Genomic DNA, 18,645 nt, shown 5'->3' with positions numbered 1-18,645 from the left:
CTTTGAAATTGTTAACTTTAATTCTTTTATTTAAAGGCCTTGAAGTTTCCCCTATATAAAAATGATCACATTGACAAGGCATCTTGTACATTACATTTTTCGGATTTTCAATTTTGTCATGAGGTTTTGTTTTTGAAATTTTGCGTTTTGAAGTGAGTTCTAGTTAATTTTGCATTTGATCCGGAATAAATGGAATAAAAAGGTCTGCAATGGGTTTATTTCAATTTTGCTTTAATTTAATCAAGCAGTTGAATGTTTGTTTGATGATGGATTTTTAAGGAATTGATCAAGATAATGAAAATTCAAGCGGATTGAAGACTTTTAATAAACCGAATAATCCAAAAAGGAAATTGTGCTCGGTAAAAACCGAAAGAATTAGAAGGTTTTGAAGGCATTTTGAATACGCGAAAAAACCAGATGGCTCCGTAACAGAAGAAATATGAAGAGTCGAAATATATGGAAGCTGCAGGCCCGAGTTTAACAGAAAGATTTGAAAAATAAAGTGCAAAATATCTTAAAGCAAACGAAAAAGGCAAGACAAATAGATGACGGAACAAAAAAATATATAAGACGACAAAGAAAAGTGAAGAAGAAGACAAAACCAGCTACATGGTAAATTTCTGAGCAAAATCTACTCCAATTGTGCAGCAAGTTGAGCAATTGGGCCATTTTTCCCATAAAACCGCTCTAATTGTTTCAATATCTCAAAAGTAATATGTTAAACTGGAATGAGCCCATTCCGTTCCATTGAAAGTTCACATAGCCGAAAAGGCACGCATACTCAGACCGGAACGGTATTTTCCAAAGTTTAGAACAAACTAATGCGGTCGCCTGTTATTTGAGAATTATAAACTGGAATCGGCCGAGGCATACTACGTTCGTTTCCCCACGAGCTTCAGCTAGTTAAACTAGTTTGTTTAATACATGTTTCATACTGGAGAACAGTCGTCTGAATTCATATCGGAGCTCCGACGAAAACCACACTGTTTAAATGCTGAAATTAGTAGTGATTTTCCACTAATATGCTTTTACATTTGTTGGAAAATTATTGCGCTTTAATCGCTTTTGGGGAATTGGATTTTGATATTAAGTGGCTTTAGAACTTTCGGCCACGTTTAAGGGCTCATTACTTTTAAAACATGTATATTTCAATAGAGAGACTTGCCATAAAGGAAGCCGCACAAACCATTGATTTAATTGGTCAATACAAAACCCTGTAATCTAAGGAACAGCTGGAGCATACTGGTTTCCATCAGCTTGCTCAAACTATGGAAAAAACAGCATTAAGAACAATTTCATACTCAAGCAGAGAATATCCAAAGCATTCGCGATTAGAAGGGACGGCAAAAGTTCATTGACTTGGAGAGAACACGTTGTGAGCAGTTCAATAATATACCCCCGGCCTTTCGAAAGGCATCCTACAGAGAATTATTTATGAAAAGGGCCCAGTGACAGGGCCAAATTGGTTGCCGAAGAGAGGCAGTTGAGGGCTGCGAGTTCAGGGAAAAAATACGGATCGTATGTCGTTAATGATGCCATTTAATTGAATTAACAAGTCTAAGAGGGATTAAGGACTTTGGAAAAATATCCAGACTGTGCGAGGAAAGTTCCGGAATTGCTTTTGGATGGATCGGCTCTGGAGTGAGAGGAGATAAATTAACAATTTCAAAGCAATAGCGCTTCGAAGCATTAAAGCACAAATGGCAAAAATGACTCACTGCGAAAAAATATACAAATTTCGTCTTCACTCAAGGATCCTTTGAGACGCCAAATAATAACAACTGTCGCATAAACTCTAAACATTTAAAGTGGCTTCGAATCTCGATCAAAACTCCCCGAACTGTTTAACGAAATCAGCAATTTCCCATGTCAGGTCGCGCACAACTTTTTCACTTCAGTGTGCATTTTTTAGAAAGTCGAAGCAAAGCGAGGCGGCCGCATTTCTCCTCCTTCGCATTTTAACAAAGTTTCACCTGCCACTCAACCTGTCACACAAGGACCTGGTTGGTGCGGTTTTCTTGAATGTTCCTGCCGTAGTTGTAGGTAGTTTCATTTCCCAGTGGGCTCCCGAACCGGACAGAGCGATATTTAAAGTTCTCCAAGTTAAGTTTAGAGGTAAATAAAACGTAAAGTAGGGAGTTTTTGAGCTGATTCGATTACGGTAAAGTGGGAACTTAGGTCAACGTCAAATAACTTTTGGAACGGGATGAAAATGTAATGTTTCACCGCCCTGAATCGGGCAGGCTCTACCAATCAACTAAACATGTTAAAGAATAACTAGAAGCTAACATATCAACTATAGAAAACACATTTTTTTCTATGGTCTAAAAATACTAAAATTCAGGTTGTTTCTGTTTAATTAAATATTTGTAGACGAGACTTTTGAAAAGTCGCACACGATATTTTTTTCTCAATGTTTTCCCAGGGAGTCAAAAGTTTACTCTTATCATTGTTTTCAGTGTTTTTGCCAAGTTCTGCTTTATTAACAACAACGTTCGGGATTAGGATTTACTTCCTGATTAAACCTTTGAAATATAGATAAAACTCCTTTGCTGATAAATTTCGGTCTTGTTGATAAAACGCCTTATTTCTATGTGTTCAACTGGATTTCGATACTTTTACCCAAACATAACAATTAGAAAAAATTTATTTTGATCGGTATTTTAAGAATGAAACAGTCTGCCGCTTGTCCAAATTTTCCTGCAAAATACCGGGAAAAATATGTCTTCTTCACTCTAACCGATAAATACTCTCCAACGTTTATCATAAAAAATTACATAATATATAGGTAAAAACGTCCGGATTAGTCTTGATTTACTGCCTGATTAAACCTTCATTAAACTAATAAAATATGGATAAAACATATTTGCTGATAAATTTCGGGTTTGTTAAGACGCCTTGGTCGTATGTGTTCAAATGGAGTTTTGTCGGCTTTCTCTTCGTAAAAACACTTAAAATAACTGTGTCTTGATCGATTTTCTAAAAAAAAATGTCTTCTTCACCATACCCGACAAATACTTTCTAATATTTGATCATTTGTGTCGTGAATTACTTCGTGATTAAAATTTGATTAAACTTTTAAAATATAATAAATAATAGTAATATAATAAATATAATAATAATAATAAAGCCGATAAAACGGCTTGTGTTACAATTGGAAATTTTCCCACTTTTCTCCTTATCACAAAAAAATTAACCGGGACTTGATCGGTTTTTTAAAGAATGGAAATGTCTTACGCTTGCTCAAAATTTGCTGTAAAATTCCGAGAAAAAAATATATCTTCTTCACTATAACCCAGAAATACTATCTAACATTGGATATTTTGAAATTTCTAACTGCTTGTTGTTGTTATCCTTAAAGCAACCATTTTCCGTTACAAAAACTTCAAAAGCCATATAACATAAAATGTTCTTAATTTCTCAAAATTCTCTAATTTCACATTTCTTTTAAAAATGACGCAACAAAATAGTGTTTGCTACAAGTCGAACTACAAATTTTCATTGCAATTTTGAGATTCTTTAGTTCAAAATTCTATTCACTTTCTCTATAACATTTTGTCTCCACTAGCAAGTTTTGATTCGCCATTCTGAAAAACTTTTCTTACTTTTATTTTTGCCTTTATGTATTCTGCTTTTCTCCTTTTTGTGATCTTTACGTACTTTCTAGTGTTTTAGCTTCCTTGTGCAATTTTTCACTGACTAGACTGTCGCTTCCTTTAATTTCCGTTCGCTTTAGTACATAATGTCGTTCTTTAATTAATTATCATAAATATAAATTAACTTTGCTAATTATTCTTGTTGCACGCGGAATTTATGTGCAATTTAAGCGCGAAATTAGCACTAGTCATTCGCTTAAATATACTTGTTTCACCTTTATATAATTTTCTGTTTGATTCATTCGTTTTCATTTACCTTTGGCAACTTATGTGAGTTTAGTCCATTAAAGTTCCGAATTTGAAAAAAAATGACTAATTTGTACCCAGAAACAACATTAATCCAAACAGCAGAAAATAACACTTGACTCTGCGTACAGCAACCAGCTGTTTGCTTTCACATTTCCAAAAAATACACTAAAAATAATTAATTATAACCATATAAAGATCGCAATCAAACCGCAATTAATCATCATTAAAAACCTTCCACAACAGGATTTAAAAAAGGAAAATGCTATCAAACTAAGACTTCGGATCAAAGTAAATCGTTCATTTGTACTCAGAAGAGGCTGTTGACAATGTAGCAATAAGCGAGCCTTTGATAAGACACCCAATTAAGCACATTTCCTTACCAAATTGCTTGACACATCAAGCACCAAATCTACAAAGGTTACATATTTCGTTTCCGGCAAAACGGGTTCTTTCATGTAATAAAATATAAAATGCTACCTGTGTTTTAGGGCAGCTTTGGCAGGATAAAAGAGAAATATTTCAAATACTCCACTCACCTTTTGTTAGAGAGACGGAGCTGGCCAGGAAACAGACTATGAAGGTCCAGACCACAAATTTTAAACTCGTTCCTGCCGACATTCCGCCAACTTCGTTCTGGTTTCAGATTCCTGCAACCGAGAAAAAAAATTGTTAGAATACCGTCTTTATAATTAGATTCTCTCTGTTTCGGTTCTCAAGAAATGTTTTGCATCGTTTATATTCCTACTAATTCCAGAAATAATTACAAATTTCGTTAGCCAAGTTCCGGCTGCAGAGATTATCGGTTTTTCGGGGTGGATGAAGCACAAAGGTTTGCGAATCACCGGATTTTATTTATGGATAAAAGCTGACCATTCCGACTAATGGAAGACCCTTGTTAGGCCCTGAAAACATAAGCTAGCCAGGTTATTAATATTTCCACCGTGGATGTTTGCTTCGGAACACCACCCTGAACAGTTTGGATTTACTTCCAATTAAATTATCATATTGTCTGTCTAAAGTTTAACGTTTCCCTTGTTTTTTCTTTAGGTTTTCCCTGAAATATCCGGTCAAACAAACCGTAATCTTGAACAGTCGAAAATTGACGACAAAATCAACATTTTACTATCATTGTCCGAACTGAAACCGCGGTATTTTAGTCGAATGCATAGCATCTAAGTAAAATATGTTTCCAAATGGCTGATGCGATCCAAATAGCCAAAAGCAAACTGAAATGCTTGCAAACAACGAATACCTGACACACAAATATTCCGGTGTGGGGAACGAAAATAAAATGCTCTCAGGAAATATCCAGAAGCATCGTAAATATCCATAAAAGACTAGAATCAGTATCGGAATTCTAAACGTTTATGTATTATATGCAAAAATCTCTCAGAGGTGGAGGAGCGTACATGGAAGCATTTTGATAATTTATACGTTGGTCCTGAAGATCCACGAACCGCTACATGCTAAGGACATTTGTGCTGGTTTTTTCTTTTTATTAATTTGCAACATTTACAGAACCCCAAGCTGGCGGGGGTTTAAAATGAAATTGTTCTGAAAATTTGCAGAAACTCAATCTGCTGTTGTTTTAGAACAACATTTTTTGGATGTGAGGATTGAAATGCTTCCTATAAGGTGTGAGTAACAATTAGACGCTTGCCAAAATTTCATGGGTGTGAAGATTGAAGGGTCTTCTATAATGTGCGAAAGTTTCAAGAAGCGTCATGGACTAGTTCAACATTTCGAATTTTTTTATGCGATGGGGCCGAGTTGCGATTAGTCGCTTTTCGCACAGAAGAGAAATGCGAAAATTTGTAAAAACTCAAGGTGATGTTAGTTTACTAGTTAAAATTTGAGGACTCAAACTACTCAAAGAAGATTGAAGCATCTTCTATAATGTGCAAATGATTCAAGTAATTGCCTGGTGTCCTTTGGAAGTGAGAATAGAATAAGCAACGAATACCCAGACGCAAATACCATCTGTCCCGAATTCGATTCCACTCGCATTATTCTAGTTCCAACAATTGAAGACATCAATTTGTAAATTTGATAATAACCAATTACCGGCAAGTTTTATAAAGGATTATTATAACGCTCAAACTTGTTACTAATTCACTGGGTGTTGGGAGTCGTTTAAAGCGTGGAAATTGGTTGACTACAAGCCCATGAAAATTTACGAGTTGCCACACTGCATGTGGTACCTTCGTTTTATCTCCATTCAACATCCTGCTGTCATCTTTCCTGCCGGTTGTATGATACAAATATGTGGTGTAATGATTGGACAGCCACAGCAAGCTCCAGATCGATACGATGATTAATGGGATCAGATGGAAAAATCGAAGTGATTGGCCGGGATCGTATGCAAACCGATCCGTAATCCACCAAACTGCATCGACTTCCGTGTATGGTCATTGACATTTTCCAATGGCCACAGCATCCGGAAGATTATGGTCGACGACTAATTCGTCTAAATTGCGTCATTGTTCGACACTAATGCAGGACACGATCTGGGCAGGATTTCGTGTTTTATGTGTGGCCACTGTATGTGGGGGCCTATTTAGATAATTTAATTAGAACTCCCTCCCCAGTTTATTAGCGCAGAAGGAACGTTGTGCTCTTTGATCGGAACGAATTAGCTCTAACAAGAGTTGGACTCATTTAGAGTTATTCGAAAAGTTACCTCATTTCTATAAAAAGGGAATTTGTAGATCTCAAAACGCTTTGTCTCCAATACTCTGTAAGTGATCAAAGTGTTATTGCTCGAAGGTTGGTACGTATTTTAATCTGCTCTTAAACAAGCTCTAAAAAAATTGATTTTTGGTGGTAAAATGACAATTATATTTTATTTGGTTGTTAGTATTGCTCTTTAGTATTCATACATCATTTTTATTCCCAATCAAGTATTTATAAACAAAACTGATAAATATCAAATAATTTTCCAATGCAATTGCGAAAAAAAACCCAGAAACTTAGATATTTTCTTAGTTTTCTATTCAGATTCTATTCAATCGAAAATTTCAATTAGGCTAAATTTTACTTTAGAGAATATTATCGTAGTTAATCCATTGCCCGTAAAAACTATGAAGGAATACCGATAAAATCTCGGAAAAATACGAAAAAACCCCGATTTCCATAGTTTTACTAACTATTGAACTAATGTTCACTCTATAAATTGGGTCAAATTATACGTTTCTTGGGTACTGCCTATCGCAGATAGAAAATTAATTATCAAATCTGATATTTGCTATGTTTAAGTTTAAAAGTTTTTAATCAAGTTTTTAAAGTCAAGCCAAGACACAATTGATCGATAATTCCTCCAGAACTTGACGCTTTGGGCGTCCACTTCTCCCCAGTTTCTCATCTTCAGCCATCACTTCCCTCATAAAACCACTACACACACACACTTATCCTCAATGCCCTCGAGCTAAATTGTATGCGATTTTTCTAATTGCCTTGTTCTTTACTAGCTGAAGATGAATTGGGGTTTCCATCTAATATGTTCCGCAACTTCCAGTGACTTGGTCGGATAATAATCCGGAATCAAATAATAGCAATGGAACGTAATAAATCTTCTGGTAAAACTCTGTTGAAACATAACCGAAACCAATTCGGGATTCAATTCCACAACTGAGATTCCACTGCTGAAACATTCGCATGCGAAATCACAATAATAGGAATTAGAGTTTGTTTCTCTCTGTGCTTTTCTCTGTTCGGGTCTTTGCCAGTTTTATGCGACCTCGTCGGTCCCCAACTCTATATCGTTAAAATAACAGCACAAAAGTACATATACATACATGCACACACACATACAAAGAAGCGAAACTGCCCCAGTGCCCGTGTTATAATAACGCTACTACCGGAACAAATTGAATCTTCCCAGCGAAGCCCTGTTGCCGACATGGATAACAGGTTTTTCGCATTTCACTTTTTGGTTTCTCATTTTCTTATCAATTGATTCATTTGGCTTGAAGTCTTATTCTGTTCTTGATCGTACTTTTGCATATCTCGTTTACTGTATTTTTTTGTTGAGTTTTCCTTTTCAGGATTTTTCATTTCGTTAACCTGAACTTGTATCAAAGAGTCTGTTGTTTCAAGGATCAATTTTTCGCTTCTTTTGTAAAATCACGTCTCTGGAAAGCGTCTAATTTGACTGTTTTATTCCCATTAAACTGTTTTCTTTGTCCACTGACTTGGATTTTGTTATCGAATTTGCGAAAGTAAATTTTTTTCCAACTTTCCGCATCTTGAAACAGTTTTAAAAACATATTTGCATTATTTTTGCAATATTTCCCATCTTTCATCAATTTACAATTTTTACTTTTCTAATTTTTGTCGCAACAGATTTTATTAGCAACTGTCGATTTTCCGAACTACTTCAAATGTGGGTCGATTTTTATTTCTTAAAACTCCTCACTTGGAAGATAAAGAGATTTGCTCTATTTGCATTTAGGCACTCTTGCGTCATTTGCCTCAAAATTGCCTCCCAAATCAATGCAAAGCGCAAGATAAATTTAAATGCCCAAATTACATTAAAAAAAACAGACGCAAATTGCACTGTTTTATGTCATTCATCAGCCCAAATGTTTGCCATCCTCACATCTTCAACCTTTGGTGGAATATCAAGAATTTCTTTGTAATGGTGGCAACATAGCGGGAGGATCGGGGAGTTCCACATATATGGCCCTTTGTAATTTTGTCAGAGTAAATACAAATATGTCCCTTAGGATTTTGCTAACAGGTTGCATGAGAACAACGCTATTCTGATGTATTTGCATGGTAAAATTGAGCTGATCTAAGGATTATTGTAAATTTCGCTCACACCGAAGTCTCCGAGGACCGATTGGAAAAAACCTGGATTATTTTGACTCTGGATCGTTGATTAATAAAATTGGAAAAATCCTCAAAATGACCATAAAGCAAACCTAAAGGGCAAGAGTTATTAAATAACAGCGAAAACTAACAAGCAAACTGATTACGAAATGTGAAAAACTTCGCAAAAATCTTTCGCAGATCTAATGGAATTTATTTTGCATAAACTAATTTCTGTATTTAGAGACTGTATCAATACAAGAATTATATAAGGAATTAGGCGCATTACTGCTCAAAAACCTTCGTAATAGTGGTAGTCTTACATGTATGAACATGCGAATAAGCATTGCAATTGTATGCGGATTAAATGTATGCACCAAATATGCTGTCGTGGTTTAATCCCGGTACGATAAACTGAAAGCCCATAAAATAAAAGCTCTTACAGAAAGCCCCATACGCGTGCCGCCCCATACATGCGTCGAGCGTCGGCCCCTATTGATCAATGAGGCTTTGAGGCCGGATTACCATAGTTTTTGACTGCATTCGTCCGATAAGACTAAACGGCATTAGCCGCTCATCCAGTCCCGTAAAATACTGTTTTTAATCTTTGGGCTTGTCCCGATTTAGAATAATGGACCAACCTTTTTAGATCAAGAGCTTGGCATAAATAACCGTATTCGATCGGAAGAAATCTCGTCTTTGGATAATAGTTTGAGGCTTGATCTAAGCCATAAAGAACGATCTTTTGGCCATTTTTTTTTTAATAATAGTACTGTCTGTTCTGATGGTTTGGGGCTGGATTGAAACTGGTTTTAATTCCTAAAAATGCCAAGAGCATTTTACATTTCCCGGAAGCCAGTGCACTTATACGAGCAAATGCTCTAAGCAACTGAGTTAATTCTGAATGAAACTCCCTAATGACACTCTAATGCAGATAATTTATTTTAAAACAGTTTTCTATCGGTGGTGTTATTGGTCGTAATGTAATCGATCCGCTGAGATTGCATTGTGCCTCGTCTCGTCCTTTTTTGAGTCGAATTCGCAAACAGCAGCGGACTGGATAAAACAAACGACAATCCACGTTTTGCTCGATTTTTCGGGCAAAATTTCCGTTGCGTGTTTAATCCCGTCATTGTTTCCGTGCCGATTCGGCGGAGATTAAGAAATACATCGTAATTTTCCCCATTTCTCTTGTAATAACAAATGTATGTACTATGTTAATGCATAATACAATAGATTTTATAGATTGCTGATGATAATTGAATAGTGCGCATTTGTTATATTAATTAATAGTTTGCCATGAATTTAGTTAAGTTATTTGAATAATGTGTTGTTTGAGTTGTGAGTCCATTTTTCTCAGTTAAATAATTAACTGTCGTGCTACGCAAAACATGTCGACCCTCGCCGTAACCAAAAGAAGAATCCGCCAGCATAATCCACACGGAAAATTGAAACCGTATTTTATTGCACCGGGAAATGCCACACTGTTTTCGGGTGTTAGTAAGGGATGCCATGTACGAATTAAAAAAACAAACAAAAAACTGCGCCTTTGGTTTATGTGGAGGTAATCTATTAGTGTGGTTTTTACAATATTCTGCCCTGTTTGGCCCATGCTTACTGAACAAAGCTTTTGGACTTTATTAGCCTGAAACTCCATGAAACGCCTCACTCCCAACTATGTCAACGTAGAGAAATTTTGCTAATAAATGCACTTTTATAGTTGGAAAAACCTTGACCGAATGTGCCAGTGTTATTAATTTGGACCGGAGCTTGCACTAAAACGCCATGTAGCCACAACTCTAAAAACAACATCGAAAAAGATGTGCTGCTGGTGTATTTTTCGAGGAAACTGGAGTTTTTACGAGCAAACGGCTCAGCATTATCAGTGCTATTTGCGTTTTCATTTCACTCTACATATTTATAACTTTAATAAAGAAGAAAATTACACGGCAAGGGGCAAAATGGGGATTTGAATACCGGAGAAAGGTTAAAGAACTGATTTTCGTATTTTCTCCGGCCCGTGTCGTTCTTAGGGTTGTTTGAATTTTGTTTTCCGGAATAATAGCTGCCGGATTAGCACTCGGGCGGTGCAAATATAACCTGAATACAAAATATATGCAATGTTGTTTAGTGGAAAAATTCAAATCAAAGTCTCTGGCTTTTCTCAGTTTTAAGTATTCTCAAATTTTTCCTACACAGGGTGGCGTTTACACAAAGAATACTGCGTTTTAATAACATTTTTGGTCTGGTTCCAAAAAGTTTTGGTGATCTTATTTACACTTCGACACCCTGTACCTCGTGTCTTTAGTAACTTTCGGATAAGACCAATTTGCCTGAAACGCAATATTTTGCCTAAACAACATGTCAGTGAATTTTGTCACTTGAGTAAAGGGACCACTCTGTATAATTTTAAAGTAGAAAATCCCATTTTCTCCTAATTTTTGCTCATCAATGACCTGGTGTCGGCATGTGAATCCCACTTTTGCGTGTATAAAATTTAGCATGGAAGTAGAAGACGATCAACTCGATTTCTTGGGTGTTTTCCCAAATGCTTCCACCAACTATCCAACTATCAGCCAATCGAAAAACATGGAATAGTCAAGACCTTCACAGATAGAGCCATGCAACTCTGCTCTTCTGAACGAAATTCGCATGGGGAGATCAAGAAAGCGGTTAAATCGGACTGTAGTGAACAGAAGGATCTACACAAACCGCAAAAATACACAAAGCATTTTTCCTTTTGTTCCAAGAGCGACGGACAGAATCGAAAGGTTGTTGGAAGAACATTTAATCTACAACCCCACAGCAAACCACCTCTGAAGATGCAAGCAAGTCGTGCTCCCTAAAAACTAGTTTTATCTTTGAACGCTTCTAATCTTGAATACTCAAATTTTAGTTACAAAAAATTTGTTTGCTGATCGATTTGTCTCCCACTCACTGTTCCTCAGAAATAATCTAAAAGACTCAAATAGACTAAATGTCCAACTCACTTAACCCAGCACGACTGAAAATCATAAAATTGGCAAAATCCAGCAGAACTGAAAGGAGACAAAACTTGAAATAACCAATTTCCGAAGAAAACAAACACGTCCTCCGGTCATGTCGGGATGTTCCTATGCGAATGACAGCACAATTATTGCAGCTTGCCACAATTATACTGGTAACATTGTTCCTGTACCCTTAAGGGCTTGAACCGAACTTGACAAAATTCAGATGTCGAAGCGAAATTCGATTGGGTTTTGAAAAATTTCTCAATTAGAAAACAATCGATAATAACTTTCCAACGGGAATCTTTCGACCCCCGATTGTTGGGTACGTTAACAATGGGGTTATTGATACAGCTCGAATCGATAATGGCGGCATTCTTTTTTACCCATTTTCAAGAGGGATTCACGGATCAGCGTGTTTTTTGCCGAACAGGATAGATTCGGCGAGTTAGCGAAACAAACGACCTACTTTTATTTCCCTTTTGAACGTGCTTGGCTAATAACCCTTGCGGTATTTTCGTTATTGTTGGGAAGCATTGGATCGGTAATTCAACTGGATGTATGAAATATTAAGGAACTTTGGATGATAGCTTCGGCTTCAATTTTAATAATCAGGATCGTCAAATAGCTTGTGATTTATGGAACCGGTTCAAGCTCAAATTTGGGGTAAAATTGCCTCATGCAAAGCTTCCCAAAATGCGGGTGAATACAATTTCAATCGTCAAAGTGAATATTAAGACTTAACTTAGTTGAGCAAACTCAATGTTTCAGAATGTTGGTTTTTTCGATCCAACCGGCGGGAAAAATCGCTCCTTAATTTTGACCTGATTATGAAAACGAACCAACCGGGGTTTCCAAACGGCAATAAATCAGGGTTTTTGAATATTTCAAATGATGTGCTGCAAGCTGAGGGTGCTATTTAAAAACCTTAAGTGGAGGTTAGCTGAAGACAAGGGGGCGAAACCTCACATGCAACGCACACCGCTTTTAAACTCCATGCAAATTCGATAGGGAAAATGAGGGGATTTTGAGTTTTAACTAATTTCCCGTGATGAGTTTTGAAAGTTTTCTGTACTGTAACTCCCAATGTCCGCCACTACCTATATAATATCACAAAAAAACCGAAGTCATAAACGGGTATTCCCATGCACATATTTTATGAAATGGACGCTTTATGAGCCATTAGCGAAACGGAAAAGTTGATGTATTCAACACATCTTGCGTGTTGGGATTGTTGGCTAAAAGGGTGGAATAGGCGACGTACTCGAGGGGCTTTACATGCTGATAAACATATTAATTTGACAAATACATCACGCGCTACATGAGAACATCCGCAACTTCCAAAGCAGCTGATATTATTTAGGTTACACGATCGAGAGCACTTTTTCCAAATATTCACACTCATGAAACTAAGGCAAAAAGCGTGGTGCAAAGGAAAGAAAACTCGAGCAATTTTAATTACCATTTGCTATCCGATTTGGGCCCTTTTTCCAGTTAGTTAACTGCCAGCACATGATCGACAGAAAATCACAACCCGATTTTCGTAGTTTTTTGTGTTAATGATTACCGGAGTGCTCTAACAAGGGGGTTATTGATACCGCTAACATCGATAATGTGGTGGCGTGCTGGTTTTTTTCACGCGAAATTCACGGATCAGTGTGTTTTCCGCGAAAGCTGAGTTTTATCGGCTCGCTGAAATAAATGACCTAGTTCAGTCAGGTTCTCGATGTTCGAAGGGGGCTGTTTTATTACTTTGATCCCGTTATTGTTTCACTCGGCTTTCACATTTCGTCCACTAAAAAAAAGCCTCAAATCCGGTGCATCAAACATACCAGTCCTGTTATGTATCAACACGGAAATATGCGGCAAATTGTAAAACGAAACCGGATTACAAATCTGCAAAAACTGCATCAAGCTACATACAAAGTGTACGGAAAAAAATATAAAAACTGCGTTGTATTTGAGATTGATAGGCAATATGTCGTGTACTAATTTTCTAGATTTTTCACACTGAAACCTCTAGTGATTTTTGGAACTAACTGAACTGGGATTGCTAATTGGCATCAGTTAAAGGCTAAAATAAACATTTTATCTTCTACTATTATATGGAATTTACTGAAAATACCCCGAAACATTTTTTTTTCGAATAAAGACATTTGCAATATGGTTTGTGTTTATGCGCCAGAAAATTTCAAATGCTGCAGAAGACTTCCGAAGCAAAAATCTACTTCTTTCAATACGACAATCATTTATTAAAAGGGTTGATAAATCTATAGCAGTCAGAGGAGTTAAGGTTGAACTATTACTACGAAATAATCAATTTCAAAGACGACAGAGTTTAATAAGAAGTTTAAAGTAGTTCTTAAGGCGCCTAAATGAATACTGTTTAAGTTTGCTAAGTTTTGTTGCATGGGATATTGGAGCAGAATATTTATTTAATTTCGAGATCCCAGTTTAAAAAATCACCAGCGGTTTCAATGTGAAACATCTCGAAAAAGATGAGATAAATCGACTTGAACCAAGTACACATTTTTTGTTTAGGAAATATCGGAGAACGAGATATTGCTAAGAAAAAAACACAAAAAAAACTTGTGTTTTACTTAAATGGCTCCAGGCTTTTTCAGCTGGCGCCCTGCAGAAAGTATAATAAAATAGTAAAAATTTCGACTTCTCGATCGAAAAAACACCCAAACACAACTTACTTTGCAAATAGTTTTGCAACTGGTTAAGAATCTATTGAGAAAAAAACGAAAATTTTATTCACACTTTGACACGTTGTATCTCGGAATCTATTAACTTTCGGATAACACAAATTTGCTTAAAACGCAATATTTTGCCTTTGCAATATCAGTAACTTTTCCCTAATTTTAATTTTTTAGGTTGCCCAGGGTAAAGGAGCAAAAAAAACATAGTGTGATTCTTCATCCAAAATAAATGTCTCAAGTTCATAGAACCACCCTGTATGAACTTGACACATTAATTTTGCATGTAGAATCAGCGCTGATTTTTTCCGCCTTTACCCTGTGGAACATAAAAAAATGTATAATAATTGAAACACACAGATCTACTGAACCTTATTCGTTATTTCCGCTCCATTTGCTTCTTTATTTCAAAAATTCAGCTCGCATTGTAAATTGCTTGATCACAACAAGATATAATAGAAATATAAAATACAATTAACAATTGCAAAAAAAAGCAAAGAACAAGGCAGTTAACAAGTTAAGCAAAAGGAGAAACAGTGGTTATAAATGAGCATAGAGCATACGCAGAAAAGTCTTATTAATAAAACTGGTCAATTCTTGTATATTAATACTTTAAAAATAATGGAGCGACAGCATTGACCGCTTCCAATGTTGGCCAGCAGCATTTCATTAACGACTATTTTTTACAGCAGTGTTTCCTCCAAAGGGCCACCATAAAACAAAAAGCCATGAGTAGTTTATGCTTTTTTTCCACCCGTCGTAAATACCAAAACGGAAACGCCCTAAAACCATTCAGGTGTAATTTTAACGCCTTTTTGAAACTGTATGGACTATTAGCCCAGATCTTTCTAGCTCGAAACCCGAAATTAAGCCATTAAAACCAATATTTATGTCGTCAGTGAGCCACATAAATATAAAATGGCCATAAAAATCCCATAAATCTATATTTATACGCGTGGCCAACATTATCGAACTGTCGATCTTTGGAAATCGACATTTCCAGGTAAGAATCTGTGCACGAAGAAACCAGCCAGACAAAAAAATTAATATAGTTTCCATGGTTCGGGGGAGATGGAATATGCCAGAACGAATCAAGGAGTGTCGAGATTAACGATCTAAAAAATGATTACTTTACAAACCCCATTTATCTGCCGTCTAATGGGGCGGCAAGCTTGGACACGGTCCCCTAAAAAAGGGGGCCAAAGTAGCAAAACAACGAGGGGGTTCCGGTCACGTGCCCGRCATATTTTTAAGGCCATACGAGCTTTTTTCCTACTTATATTTCAAATTGGRGACAAAAAATGAGCCGTTTTTTGAGGCCGATGRACGTGATTTATTCGTGAACATCACACAACAAGTAGAATGGCTAGTTTTACATTTTGGGGGAATTTGCGCATTTGGAACAAGGTTTAGTGTMAAAGAAAAACAGATATTTAGAARATTGCCCAGGTTGCTTGAATGAATGCTGAAGAGCTCTGAAGACCGATGGAATTRARGGGRAGAGTTTCTGAAGAGCACTGAAGAAAAARTTGATCAACTGGAAGGTTTTCAGATCAGAAAAGAGTGAAGGAATTGAAAGAGTTGAATCCTTCTAGGTTGAGGCACATGGCTAAAAGACCTAGTGRGAAGCGACTTAGAAACTGAATTCTTAACCRACAAGGTCTTTCACTTCCACTCTCACCAGGCATGTTCACGCGTTCAACTAAAAGAATTTTTATCGACTCAATTTATATCAGTAACAGCCTCTCCACCCTCACAAAAGCCACCGACTTTAATAAAATCAAGCCAGATTTTTAAACTAAAAAACACCCACTGGTGTCGTCATTTGTCAACCGATATTGGAACGAACTCGAAAAGAGTTCCATCGTCTCACTCCCGCAATATATCTCCTTTGTCCGACGGAATAAAGTATGAAGTGTCCCATGAACTGTCCTTTGTTTGTCGTCAAATATAGAAGCGCGAAATCAGATTAAAAGAGCGTGTGACAGTTTTTATATTGCCTAAGAGGGATGTTTAGGGGGATTTGAGCCAATATACTGGATCTGGATCATATTTCGGATATGTCGGCGGTGGGTATTTGTATTGTTGCTTGAAAACAGCGGCGGACAAATAAAACAAGCTTTATAAAAATCTGATCGATTCCTCAAGTGGCTTCTAATAGAGCATATGGCTGGAAGCTGAAAATATCCTGATTTTGAGACAATTTTAACTTGCTTAAAACTTTTAAAACTTTGCACTTTCCAAACCAACCGTTCTCGACACTGCTAAAAACGCTAGCTAAACCGATCAAATCTAGACAGTTTTCCGAACCTTTTTGTGTCTTCATCTACGATTTCTGATTACTCAAAATATTTTAAATCCCTTAAATACTACAAAACCATACAATCAGCCGCCACTGGTTCAAGGGTGCAGCGCGAAGCATTGAATGAATCATCCCCCTGAAGCATCTTTCATGTCTTTTGGTGAATGTTGATTTTTGTTGACGTGTTTGTTACGCGAAAATCGGATAGGTGCCGTCTGGATGGAGCGAATTTCGTCGAGGGGAAATGTTTCCGGACAAGTAGGGTGGAGAAACACGTGCTTGGCCACAATAAACTATATATCAGAGCTCCCAAAAAGTGGCTACTTTCAGCATCTAAGCGTATCGGAAACCGCCGTTATTTCGTTAAAAGACAGGAAAATTATCTGACGTTTGTTCAAAAGCATAAATCCTTCGAAATTAATGAAAAAAAGACATTTTCCAACCAGCAGCAGCCTGAAAAAATAAACAGCTAATCGCTCAGCTAATATTCATTTGGTCTGTCCATTCTGTTTCAGAACAGAAATCGCTCCAAAGCACCCGAAGAAAGGCTGGTAATGAATAATTTACCGTCTGCAAAGAATGGCAAGCACAGTCCGATACTTATAGACAGAATAAATAGGACTGAAACAGGGGCCAGAACAGCTCCCCATTTCCTGCAGATAAAAGCTGATAAAGTCCTGTATTTACGTTGTTTTCACGGTGAATTTTTTCGGAAGCGCACGGACCGACAAATTTAATTAGTCAACCGTATTTTCCGGGGAATCTGAGTGGTTTACGTGGAGCTTTCGTGGCGAAGGATAAACAACATTTCCTGTGTTTTGGGAGTTGCAAGTCCCACTTGCGTTTTATTGATTTTATGTACCGATTGGCTCCAAATGATAACAACACTGCTTGTCTTCACTGTAAAATCTACTAGAAATCTTGCTTTTTCGTCATTCGACAAAACATTACTTTTGCTATTTCACATCTCTATAAAGTCACAAAACGGAAAATCCATAAGAGTAAAGACAAACGAAAAACCGACAAAATTCATAACCAAGGTGCATCATACAAAACGCAAAATTTCGATATAATTTGTTGCTCCTTGACCGATGGATACAGGAATAAAAACCCATTTGCAAATGTAAACCATCAGTTTCAAAATATTGTACGTTTTCAAATGAAAAGCGAAATTTGAATGCTACACATTTTGTCGATGTTTTTACAAAACCTCATAATATATCAATATCGTTTAGCAAAAACGATAAAAACACACTTCCGTGAATTATTCTGTGGAAATGTGACCCGAAAATTACAATCACAGTGTTGGTCCAATGTTTGCCCATCCATTTAGGGGTCCGAATCCCATTAAATGAAAAAAAGAACCAGCTGCGAAACCGAGCGTCTTTGTCCCTTTCGTTCAGATATTTGCACGATTTCCAATTAAAAATCCACGAAAATGCGGTCGTTTCTTTCCCGTTCTCCAAGTTCCAGTCAATTATCTACCCGATTTGTGTGCTAATTACTTGAAAATATTCGTTTGTTGACGCAATTTTCAACCGGCCTATTTCGGATTCTTTTTAATTGGGTGACCCGTATTTGCACACTACCTTCCTTCGGCTGAATATTAAGGATTCGCAAACAAGTTTCCCCCAAAGAGGAGAAAGTTGAAGGAGATAAACGTTTGCAAATGGAAAACGAACAATATTCATGTCAAATAATTAATTAAAACTTTCTGTATTTTTTTGTTTGGTAATATTTAATGCCTCAAGACGATTTAACAGCTTCAAGCAACAAAGCGCTAGTTGGGGCTGTTTTAATTCGTCATTCATTTAATTATAGTTATTGTGTATTCAATAAAATAATAAAAAATCATCATGTATTATATGCATTAAAAAAAGAACTACTTTGTCTGCAAGATGTATATCATGTATATACAGGTCTGTAGTGTTTCAGTTTGA

At 36.6% G+C, this 18,645-nt stretch overlaps 1 protein-coding gene across 3 annotated transcripts in view; it reads right to left on the bottom strand.

The window, feature by feature from the left end:
- Positions 1-18,645, bottom strand: part of LOC109546830 — a 320,780-nt gene that overhangs the window by 283,255 nt on the left and 18,880 nt on the right. For all 3 annotated transcript variants that reach the window (XR_002172816.2, XM_019917963.2, XM_019917964.2), the window contains exon 2: positions 4,442-4,552. Coding sequence is in view for 2 of the 3 variants with exons in the window: in XM_019917963.2 (XP_019773522.1) it covers positions 4,442-4,523 (82 nt within the window). In the remaining variant the exon portion in view is untranslated. The remainder of the gene's footprint in view (positions 1-4,441; positions 4,553-18,645) is intronic.

The sequence above is a fragment of the Dendroctonus ponderosae genome, unplaced genomic scaffold (genome assembly GCF_020466585.1).
Source record: "Dendroctonus ponderosae isolate FM_Combo_2020 unplaced genomic scaffold, Dpon_F_20191213v2 Dpon_F_20191213_4, whole genome shotgun sequence".
Classification (NCBI taxonomy): Eukaryota; Metazoa; Arthropoda; class Insecta; order Coleoptera; family Curculionidae; genus Dendroctonus; species Dendroctonus ponderosae.
Note: the sequence above shows the minus strand (reverse complement) of the source record. Positions and strands in the feature narration are given on the sequence as shown.